This window comes from Chenopodium quinoa, unplaced genomic scaffold (assembly GCF_001683475.1).
Source record: "Chenopodium quinoa cultivar QQ74 unplaced genomic scaffold, ASM168347v1, whole genome shotgun sequence".
NCBI lineage: Eukaryota > Viridiplantae > Streptophyta > Magnoliopsida > Caryophyllales > Amaranthaceae > Chenopodium > Chenopodium quinoa.
This window is the reverse complement of record NW_018744988.1, coordinates 2,770,658-2,783,028: the sequence shown is the minus strand read 5'-3', so window position 1 is coordinate 2,783,028 and position 12,371 is coordinate 2,770,658. Positions and strand designations below refer to the sequence as shown.

Here is a 12,371-nt window from a genome sequence, read left to right as displayed (position 1 = left end):
ACAAATGGGGACAAATTTGCAAGTCGAAGTAGGAAATGTATTTTTGTGGGATATCCCTTTGGGAAGAAAGGATGGAAATTGTATGACCTTGAGTCGAAAGTTTTTTTTGTGTCCCGTGATGTGAAATTAGTTGAGGAAATGTTTCCGTTTAGTTGCCCGGAAGATGTAAATATTAATTCTCCAATTTATGATAATAATTGTGACATTCATGAGGATTTTACGGAAAATGAGGAGTTTGGTGCTGAAATTTTTGATGAAATTTCTGGTAATTTCGGTGAAGAACAACAAGCAGCCCCATATGAAGAACATGTTGTTCCTCACTCAGAGCAGCTTGCAAATGCTGGGCAGAATCCAGCTGCGGGTGCTGGGCAGAATCCAGCGGCAGCTGCCTGCAACGACCAGCTCGCAAGCCTAGTGTATGCTCGGCCCGAGGGAAATCCAGTGACCGCTGGGTCTTGCGAGCATGCCTGCACTACGCTCGAGCATCCCGGTTCCCTCGAGCATTCTAACTGCGACTCCACAGTAGCCCGTCACACGCATCAGTCTCAGTCTACACAGCAGCCTCAATCGGAGGCAATGGGTAAGGGTTGTCGCGAAAAATTTCCATCGGTGAAGCTTTGTGATTATGTTACTCACTCTGTCTTTGCTAATAGTTCGTCTCCAATCCCTCCTTCAGGTAAGCCTTACCCCCTAGCACACTATATAAATTGTGACATGTTTTCTGTGAATTATCGCAAATTTCTTGCAGCCGTGGTTTTGGGAAAGGATCCAAAATCCTTTAAAGAAGTGATGAAATCCAAAGGTTGGCGACGTTCTATGAAAGAAGAAATAAGGGCTTTGGAAGATAATGGGACTTGGACATTGGAGCATCTTCCTCCCGGCAAGAAAGCTCTAGGTTGTCAATGGGTGTATAAGACGAAATTTTTGTCTAATGGTGATATTGAACGTCTCAAGTCTCGTTTGGTTGTTTTTGGTAATCATCAAAGAGAAGGTAATGATTATGGTGAGACCTTTGCTCCGATTGCAAAAATGACTATTGTTCGCGCTTTTCTTGTTATAGCAGTTTCAAAAAACTGGGAGATTCAACAGATAGATGTTCATAATTCTTTCTTACATGGTGATCTTGAAGAAGAGGTGTACATGAAATTACCTCCAGGTTTTGAGAGCTCGGATTCGAGTTTGGTGTGTCGTTTGAGAAAGTCTTTGTATGGGTTGAAACAAGCTCCGAGATGTTGGTTTGCAAAGCTCACTACAGCTTTGAAAGGGTACGGTTTTATTCAATCTTACTTTGATTATTCTCTTTTCACATACACTAAAGGCAATGTTCAGATTAATGTCTTAGTTTATGTTGATGATCTTATTATTTCTAGGAATGATTCCGCTGCATTAACTGTGTTCAAAGCTTATCTTGGTGACTGTTTCAAGATGAAGGACCTTGGTCCTTTGAAATATTTTTTGGGCATTAAAGTTGCTCGTAGTAAATCAGGTTTTTTTTTTGTGTCAACGAAAGTACACCTTGAATATTGTTTCTAAAGCAGGGCTATTGGGTGCGAAACCAAGTGGTTTTCCGATTGAGCAAAACCACAAGCTTAGTCTTGCTAGTGGTGAGTTACTTGAGGATCCTGAGTCTTATCGTAGACTAGTAGGGCGGTTGATTTATCTCTCGGTGACTAGACCATATTTGGCATATTCGGTTCATATTCTTTCTCAGTTCATGCACGAACCTCGGATTGAGCATTGGGAAGCAGCTCTCAGGGTGGTTCGTTATTTAAAGGGTACTCCAGGACAGGGTATTTTGTTGAGTGCAGATAGTAACCTGACTTTACAGGGTTGGTGTGATTCAGATTGGGCGGCGTGTCCTCTTACTCGTCGTTCGTCGACTGGTTGGCTCGTTTTTCTTGGTAAATCTCCTATTTCGTGGAACCAAGAAGCAACCCACGGTATCCTTCTCTTCCTCTGAGGATGAGTATCGGTGCATGGCTTCAACCACACATGAGTTGAAATGGTTGAAGGCATTGCTTTTGTGTTTGGGTGTCCAACACCCTAAGGCGATCAAGTTGTTTTGTGATAATCAATCTGCTTTACATATAGCTCGAAATCCAGTTTTTCATGAACGTACAAAACACAATGAGATTGATTGTCACATTGTTCGTGATGCTATTACAGAGGGATTAATTGCTCCTTCCTATGTTTCCACTAAGGAGCAACTTGCAGATATTTTCACTAAGGCGCTTGGGAAGTCTCAGTTTAATCATCTTCTTTCCAAGTTGGGCATTACAATCCCCATGCTCCAACTTGAGGGGGGGTATTGGAGGATATATTTTGGGAAATTATTAGGATATATTTAGTTTCCATATTTTATGCTTAGTATATATTTTATGCCTAGCATAATATCTTTTTGATATCTTTGATTATTTCCTAAATTCTATCGGGTTTTGGGAACGACGTATTATTTATTGGCCATAGACATCATTATGGTAAAGCAAGTGATTGTGTTTATTCTATTTATCATATTCTCTCTAATTTAGCATGATACAACATCCATACTACCCAAACTGACAAATCACTCATGATCTTGTCAAAAAATGAGGAATGGGCAGAGAGGTGGTAAATAAAGGACAATAAATTTACCTCGGAATTAGTCTAGAGCAAATGGATGAAGCACATATATGCTCCAACATGCTTTGGGGTAAGTCAACAAGAATTCCGAGCATATGGAGTGATAACTACATACATTACACATTACCTGAATGACAATGATCTAAAAAAAATAGTGACAACAAAAGTAGAAAACTGAACGCAAGAAAGGTGGCATACACTAGTAGAAAAAATGACGTTTGCTATGGTATTTGCTACGATAGATTATGAACCCTAAAACAAGTGGGCGTAGCGAATAAGGAATAAACCTAACAATGGTCACGAAACTAATGAGTTGTTAAGAGACAAAATCCATGACGAAATAAAAATAGATTTTAAGCCTTGAAGAATAGCTACATCAGTACCGAAGTTAGAGCATTGACTATTACTTTAGTGTCTTCTTCACAGTAAGATTGAAATGAGTCTGGTAGATTTTCCAATCAACTTGATAGAGTAGAATGGTGTAGAACCTTCTTGGACTTGTATGTGTGTAGAATCCTTCATTTGAGGAGGTTAAGAAGACTCTAGAAAGAAATGTTCTAAGTAAAAAGGCCTATAAATGAAAAGCCTCCCCTCATTTTTGCATCATCAAATCAATAGTAAACTCTCTTAAACATTGATAAAAGCATCCTTTCATTAACTACTCTCTTTTGAACTTTCTTACTTGTGTATTTATACTTTTTGCACTTAACTTAGTAGCATAATCGATCACTTAGCCTTGCTAAGTACCTCGATCGAGGAGCCTTCATATATATATATAAAGAACAATGAAAGAAAAATACCATCATATTATTGCAGTAACTATGATCTTTAAAAGGGATCCGTTGGACTGAATCAAACCCAACATAATTTCATTTTTAAATGTTATGAAATCCAATAAAGCAATTAATTTAATTAACATTTTAACTAAAAAAATAAACACAACATATACCAAAGTCTTGTATAATTGATGGCTCTCTAATCCGACAAAAGAAATTATTTGCAGAACACACTTTTGCAGTGAGTCAGTGGGCGCACTTAACAAATCAATTCAATTGTAATTCTAACAAATTATCTACACGGTAGGGCATCGAATTTAATTTCATTCGTAAATACTATGAAATCCCATAAAAATCAGTTCAATCAATTTAACAATTTTTCAAAACAAATAGCTTAAGATTTATCTATACCATTTGATATCTAATAACTTATTCCAAAACACAAATTCATGGTAATAATTTCTTTCTTCATCACATAATATGTTATATGACTCAAGTAATCTTAAAATCTTATATAATCTCATTCTTATTGTTATGATGATTTTTTTCACTTTTGATAAGCTCTTGTACTTTCTTACTATTCAAACACGGTAAACTCAACTTGAGTTTTGAAGGTGTATTATGGAACGACATTATTATTCTTTTTTTTTTTTTTTTGGTTTTAAGAATACGAGGATGGGTTTGTTTACAAAACAAGGACTATCAATAAATAATACTCAATAATCATCAATCAGTATATACAAAACACGTGTCATCTCCTAGTGTGTCTTTAGTTTTTTTTTTAAAAAAATTGCTAATTAAGGAAACAAATCGTTTATCAATATAATACTCATTACTCGTATTATTTTTCATACCTGAAAAAAAAAAATTATTGCTCAAATTTTTTGCCTACTTTTGTTTTAGTGGTGTATTAGAAGCTACACTTTAAAAAATGCAAGTACCAAATCAACATATCATTTATTTTTATTGGTCCTCGACTAATTTATGATTATAATACTTATCAATCAATAATCTATAGTTATTATATATAACTATAGATCGATCACCGTGCATTGGCATGAAATCTAACCTAGTTTTTACAATAACAAAGTTTGTCATTAATATTAATTATCATTAGACTATCTATACCATAACAATTCAACATAACTTTCCAATAAATCTAGGAATAGATCATACTAAATAACATTCTAATATCACTACATAGATTCATTTACATAATTATATGTTAAGATTTATATGAAAAATATATCACAATAACATATACTCTATATTTAAAAACAATTACTTTCCAACATCACCCATTACATTTGGCATTCATTTGCTAGTAACTACTATTAATGACCAATCAATTAAACTTGGAGTAAACTACACAACTACTCCCTAAACTTTGCACAAAGTTGCAGATCACTCACTAAACTTTCAAAAGTTGCAAATTACTCACTCACTTGAGGTTTGACCTTCAATAACAGGTAAAATGCAAGAACTCCCTAAACTTTCTGACAACTCCCTAAACTTCCTCACATGATTTTTAATTAGCTAGTCATTACAAAAACAATAATAATAATAATAATAATAATAATAATAATAATAATGATTTTTAATTGTTCTCTGTCTCGACGTCGTGCTCTGCTTGTTTGAGGGTTTTTGCTGGAGATATTTTCGGTGATCACGCGGTGTCTTGTGCTGGTATTGTGGGTATTAAACATCGACATAATGTTGTTCGGGATACCCTTGTTGATGTTTGCTATCGTTCTGGGATTTCAGCGAGAAAGGAGGTTGACATTGGGTTGGCTGGAGGGAACGACGAGGCCCTCAGACCTGCGGATGTGTTACTTTATTCATGGGATCGTGGTCGTGATGTCTGTGTTGATTTGACAGGGTCTTCTCCTTTGACACAGTCAGGGCTATCTGACTTTATTCCTGGGCGGGTTGTGGCTGATGCTACTCATTGGAAGCGGGATAAGTATGAAGCTCGATGTCAGGCGATTGGATATGGTTTCATTCCCTTCTCCTTTTCTTCGCTTGGGAATTAGAGAAGGAGGTTGTTGCGTTACTGAAGCGGATTCAGAGGTTCTCGACGACGCAAGACATTGGGGCTCGTGCTGCAGCTCATATCTTCACTAAGGTAGGATTTGCTATAGCTAGAGGAGTGGGGGCCCAGATTGTATCTCGGCTTCCCACTAATTTATTGTAGGTTGTATGACTTTTGTTTTTGAGATAATATCAATAAATAATAATAATAATAATAATAATAATAATTATAATAATTATAATTATAATTATAATTATAATTATAATAATTATTATTAAAAAACGATTATTATGTAATAAAATTCTAACAACAGCTATATATACTCAAACAACTATAGTTCAATATTTTTAGTTTTTTTTTTATATATATTTTTGGTTTTTTTTATTTTTTTATTTTTTTTGTTGTTTTAGTTAGAATATTTTATAGCCATGTACTAATATAAGTAAACAACCGCACGCTATTAAGCAATCTTAATTTCAACATCACAAAAAAATTCTAAACTTTTTTTCTAGATCATGTTCATTTCACAAAATTTGGAACTTTAAGTATTTTTTTTTAATAAACGCACGCAACTGCAAATTCATACGACAATGAGAGTTTTTTTTTTTTATAAGGAGGCGATAAGGGATTTTTAGTACTAGGTTCTCTACTAAAGTCTGCTAATTATAAATTTTGTCGAGTTTAATGTGTATAATAAATCAAACATTCAAACAATTTTTTTTTTGAAGAAAAGACAACCAAACTAATTAATATGTGATATATAATGGCACACAATGAATATGCCCATCTTGTTCGAAGAACAATGATTCCTAATTGTTTGATTTGGTAAATCATTCTTTCTACTCTGATGTTAATTGGATCATCTAATTTTATTTTATTTTTTAAAAAAACGAAAAACACGAACCAAACTAGTGCAAAGGAAAAAATGAAAAAATATTTTTTTTTTCCAAGTCAAAAATTTATTTAGTTCCCATTAGCTTACAAATGTATGATTAGATTGTTAAATTAAAAAATTATTTTTAAAAATTATCAAAGTTTAGGGAGTTTACCTATTAGTATAATAGTTTAGGCAAAGTTTAGGGAGTTAACCTGCTATATCAGGTTACTACCTGAAAAATGACCTTCAGCCACCTGAGTAGTGAGTAAATTGCAACTTTTAAGAGTTTAGTGAGTAAAGTGCAACATTTAGCTGAGTTTAGGGAGTAGTTGTAAGCTTTACTCATTAAACTTGTGTTATTAGGTTTAGCTATATACTTGTATCTATCTCAAAAGGGATGGGGGTGAGAAATAAAACAATTTCTTTCTCTGTTTTTTTTAATAGTTGCAACATTTTTTTTTACGCTTGTCGATGCATGGTTTCAACCGTTAATATCTTTAATTACCAATGTGTAAAAATTATAAACATTTGATATTAATTAAAATAGTATAAGTCGAGACGAATCTAACAAATGACTACTTTTTTTATTACGTATAAATCATCAAAGCTACGGAGTAGTCGAAGTGGACCACATGAATAGTGTAAAAGTCAAACTATTTCGGCATACTTTGTCCTCACTCATGCCCGCTCTAGGAAAACTTCCCAGGAGGCCACCCATCCCAAGACTACTCCCAGCCAAGCACGCTTAACTATGGAGTATCTTAGCAAATGAGCTCCCTAAAAAGAAGATGCACCTTGTTGGAATGAATAGTACATTAAACTCCTTTAAAGCAATCATGAGGGGTATTACAATAAAGAAACGAAGGAAGTATTTTTTTTATGGTGCAAAATTGTGTTGGGTGTTTATAAAATAGAGGACATGAAGATGAGTAGAGAATGTTAGAGTGATTATTGGTTAAGACTTAAAGCCAAGTTAATCTGTGACTAGTTTAAGGAGTGAGAAGTTGATCAATTTCTTAAGTAGATAAGGTGATAAACTGATAGTGTTGTAAGGGATTCAAATTAAGTGGTGCAGTCTTACAAAATTAAGAAAACTTGTGATGATCGTAAACACATAGTCGTATATGTTGAAGTTACTAGCACGGAGGATGTTTCTCCAATTACTGTACAAGTCACAAACATATATAACTTTTCTTCAAAAAATTAGGCATGCCAAGTTCAAGAGATGATGCTATATGTTTTAGAACATCTAAAAAAAGTTGCATATTTTCATATGAATATCCTCCATACGATTAAGAGAAAAAATTGATAGAGTGACATGAATTCTTATTATTCATGAATTATGAGTACAATGTGTTGTTGTATACCTCCTAAGTTAAAAATTTGACGATGCTCCATTGATAAGATGTTAGGCAAATGTCCAGTTCATGAAATAAATCCAACTTGCCCTACTTGATTAAATACCCTATTGAATACATCCAAGACATGACCAAATATGTCATTAAGCTATATTGAATCGAGCTTACACGTTTAGGATTTACAAATGATATCACCTAATTATTAAATGACAACCCAAGCATAACCTTTGCCCATATTCTTATCATGTCGTGCAGAGATGCAACCAAGATTTTAACATTAATACGGCACCTAACCACTATCATTACAAAAGAAATATCATTGATAAAATAATTATTGTCATAGTGCAAAATATGAACCACCTAACCACTATTAAAAAGAACCAAAATTGAGCACCAAATTGACAAATAACATTAACATACATAAGGGAAAATTTAAAGTGATCAACCTTATCATTATCAGTTTATATTGTTACAATCAAGAAAACTCGCTCATTACTAGCGTGATTAAAAATTAAATAGTATTAGCACTTAGCAATTGAAAAGAGCAAAATGAACAATCTAATGTAAAACAAAAGACACGAGATTAAACATAATATGCATCCACGCATGCATATAAATTAAAGTATAATATTTTCCTCCAATTGTATACGTAATTTTTTTTCCTAATTATTCGAGCGGGATGGGACAATAGAGCCCAGAGCAATTTGTTGCAAATGGAAGAAGTCAAGTGGATTGATTTGAAGTTGCTTTAACTTTCTTCTAACCAACAAAACTTGACAAAATTATAATTCCACAAATCTTTTATAACATGTGACCAAACTAGACGTATCAACAACAATTCCTCCTTTGTTTTTATTTAGTTTTTCTGTATTTTTTTTTTCATGTTTGTTAACACTGTAATAATAATACCAATAAATCGTGTAAATAAATAAAATCTCCAATTTTCTGAATTCATACCCCAAACAAGGAAAAGGGGGAAAAACAAAAACCCAGAACTTCAATATCTCTCCTTCAATTTCTAACCCCAAATTTAATGGGAATCGAAAATTATCCCCAATTACAAGCTTAAATTTGCTTGTTTGAATCTCGTTACAGAGAGATTATCGATTATCAATCAAATTTCGAATTTTGGAGCTTTATAATTGTACAGTAGAGATTTAATCGGGAAAATTAGGGTTTCTTTTTCGATTCAATTTGGTTTAATTTTCATCAAATTATGTTCTTTTAGGGTTAAATTGATTGTAGATAAGTAGAGATTAGGGTTATGGAGACGGCGGAGAGCAGTAATAGAGGGAGGAAAGAGAGAGAAGAAGTGAAAGTGAAGTTGAAGACATTGAAAGCAGTTATGGAACAGTGTCAAAGAGCTCTTGAATCTCTCAACGCCGATGGTTTACACGATGATGCCGATAATTCTGATGATAATGATGATGATGATGAAGATGATAGCAAAGTAGCTGATGAAAGAGATAATTGCGGTCGATCTTCGCCTTCTTCTTCCCCAGATTATGAAGCCGAGGAAGTAAGCTGCTTTTGATTGTATTTTTTGTTACAAGTATTCATAATTTAGCGATGAATTGAGCCGCAAAGGCAATGATGTAGACGGGATTTGATTCCGGGTTTTGGGTATTATTCCCGAAACTTTGTTATTTAAGCCAGCTGGAATCTATAGTGTATGTAAATTAGTTGATTTAATTGATAATTGACCGAATTATTGTTGTTTTGTTGAAGGTTTTTGTGGGTTGATCTTTACTGGGTGTATTGTTGTTGTGATTTGGGTGTTTATTGATTTGGTTATCAAATTTTCGGAATGTTTATTTTGGTGTTTGTTTTGTTTGCAGCTGTGTGGTTTGATTAAGTCGAGGTTAGAAGGTCCAGAATTTCTTGAAAGGATAGAGAGTGCTCAGCTCTCAGTTCAACAAAAACTTCCTGGTATGCTTTGATCTATGATGTATTTAGAGGCATTTATCAGAAATGTTGTTGCGAATTCGATAATTTTGAATTAATGTAATGTGTGAGTGCAATATGGGATCATCTTATTGAGTGAATACTACTTTGTGGCAGGAGAAGAAGGTAATTCTTGGGACATGGTGAGTGATAATGATTTGTGGGAAGGTGGGAGTGCTGAGGATGATGAAGAAGACTTTGTAGTTGTTCGGCAAGAAGACATTGTCGATGGAATAGCGTGCTTCATGGCTGCTTATCTATTGTCTCTTAAACAGACGAAGGTATGCATTCAAACCAATGGCAATTTAGGCTTTTGTGATATAGCTTTCTTTCTTATTTGAGGAATTGATATGGGGAATTAAGCAAGTGGTTTATGTAGAACAAATGAATTACCGGGATTATGCTTACATGAGAGATGCTTTCACTTAAACCATTGTAACATGCTTACGCTCACTTTCACCAATTACTTATCGTATATGTTATTGGATAGTATACTAAAATTCTACCAAAGACCTAGTGTCTTCTCTGTTCTTATCATCTCCTATCTGGGGTGAGGTGGGAAACTTAAAAGGTTAAACCTCTTTCCAAAATATATGATAGGGTAATTTGGTACATGAAATAAAGCATATTGGGCCTTAAACATTGTTTGTTACCTTGGCTACTTTGTGTGTGTATTGCATATTTAGGGGTCACTCATGCTGTACTTCAAGTCCTTGAACCTTTGGACATGTACTCAATGTGTGGTCAAATATCCATCAGCTGTTTGTCCTGATGCTGCAATTCATTGAGGAGGTGTCAAATGGTGAACAATGTATGAGAAATTTTTCGTTTTTCTATTTGTCAACTTTCACATAGGGCGTCTTACAGTTCATAACATATGCAACTTGTAATCTTAGAATCTCTGATAGTTTTAGCAATTCTCTACTTTGTCAGTAGGCTATAAGCTCTGGTCCAATCTAATTATGAAGAGCAAGGAAAAAATTACTCTCTAAATCTGGAAGTCCAGACTTCTTTGAATTCAAGCTACCTTTTCCATGAAGACAGTAGTTGGCTTATGGCTTTATGCTCATAATACAGATTTTGAAATTCGTAATCTTGTTATATAATAGGCTATCTCCTCCTTTAAAGAAATCTAAAATGATACTTCCAAGTTTTACCTGAATATAGTAGCTCAAACAAGATATACTTGCAAAATTTACCATCCATTTATATGATGGGGTGAATTCTCTCTTAATTTTTATGTAAAAAGAGACTTTCCAAATACTACCTGAAAATATCAGCTCCTTGTTAACAAGATATACTTGCCCTTGTTCTCTTGTTGAGAGTTCATAAATTTGCCTCAATGCAATGTGTTATGTATTGTTAAGGTTGGACTCTTGTTGCATAATTTCTCCGGTCTTCCAATTAGTCCACTCATGATAATCTATAAAACAATCAAAGGAAACCAATTGTACCATGTGACCTGCTATATATTTTTTTCCTCTAATGATTAAAATTGAGGAGATCATGTCCTTCATGCTTTCTGAAGGTAAAAAATTGGATAAGTGGTACAGTTGTTGATTGGAGTGGGGAAGATTTTACTCTGAGCTTGACTTCTTGCTTTTTATTTTGCAGGATCTGAGTCCTAACAAACTCCAAGATGGTAAGCTTGTGAACTTTTCTTTATATTGCTCTGAACTTGATTCTTTGTCCTTTTCTTTTTAAGCTTTTCCTGTGTTGAAACTGTAATGTCTTTGTGTCACTGGAGATGTTACTAACTACATTTAACCTTTCCCCAGCTCTTAGCAAAACTTTCTCGATAAAAAAGAGAAAGGGGAAGCTACGAAAAGCATTGGATGGAACTAGAGTAATCTACAATGTTGCGTCCTGGAGTGCAACTGCAGTTGGGTAGGTTTATTTATCCTTGATGCTTTTTTCTTTCTGTGCAATTTCATTGCAGTTGTCATTTGTGCTATTTTTCTTAGTTTAATGAGCTGTTGGCCAACATTTATTTTTAATCAAGATTTGTTGCTGAATTGCTACATTCTCCCTACATCTAGAACTCTAGAAGCAATGTGTTTTGAAAATTGAAACAGACCTGTGAGCCAAGTGTTGCATTTTATGTGTTTTTGTACAAACAATGCCATCCAAGATTCCTTTTTTTTAACTGCTAATTCTTTGTTTAGATATTCCAATTATAAACAGTAGAGTCAAAGTTTTTCATACTAGTTGAAATGTTTGCTAACTGAATCCTTGTGTTTTTTTTTTCAACAGAATATATCAAAATCCTGCACTTCTTAGAGTTGCGACAACAGCCTTCTGGACCTCTTGCCGTGTCATATCAAGGCTTTTCTAAATTGTTTCCAGTTAGAGAAGCCCAAGAGGGCTGACCATGCTTCATGTGTTCGGTTAAATTTGTACAATCCTTTCACGTTCCACAAAATACTATAGAAAGCAAGTGCATTCTTTTGTGTGCTGGATTGATTGAATTCTCAGCAGAAACAGATCATGTAAATATCTCCATTTAAATTAATTCATCAGTTTCAGGGTGCTTAACAGTTACTGTACACCTTTCTTTTCTCAAGGGTGCTGCTTGTTTAGCAAGCATGACTTTTGTGCTTACACTTCCGCCACTAAGTAGCTCTCAATGGAACTCAAGCAGGAGCCTCTAAATGTCCCAAGTTTTGGGGGCTTATATCGCTCCTACCTTCTCACTTCCTGTCGGTGCTGAAATCAATTCATTATTGAGGCTGCTGTACATTTTGCTTTTGACAATTCGGAAAAAA

The 12,371-nt window shown here is 34.3% G+C and overlaps 1 protein-coding gene across 1 annotated transcript; it reads left to right on the top strand.

Annotated features, from left to right (window-relative positions):
• The first annotated feature begins 8,510 nt into the window (after positions 1-8,510).
• LOC110706681 (histone-lysine N-methyltransferase SETD1B-like) lies at positions 8,511-12,169 on the top strand. The gene is made up of 6 exons (XM_021884636.1): positions 8,511-9,181; positions 9,501-9,591; positions 9,724-9,887; positions 11,221-11,248; positions 11,385-11,493; positions 11,860-12,169. The coding sequence occupies exons 1-6, from the start codon at positions 8,927-8,929 to the stop codon at positions 11,939-11,941; spliced, it is 729 nt and encodes a 242-aa protein (XP_021740328.1). The 5' UTR covers positions 8,511-8,926; the 3' UTR covers positions 11,942-12,169.
• The last annotated feature ends 202 nt before the right edge of the window (positions 12,170-12,371 follow it).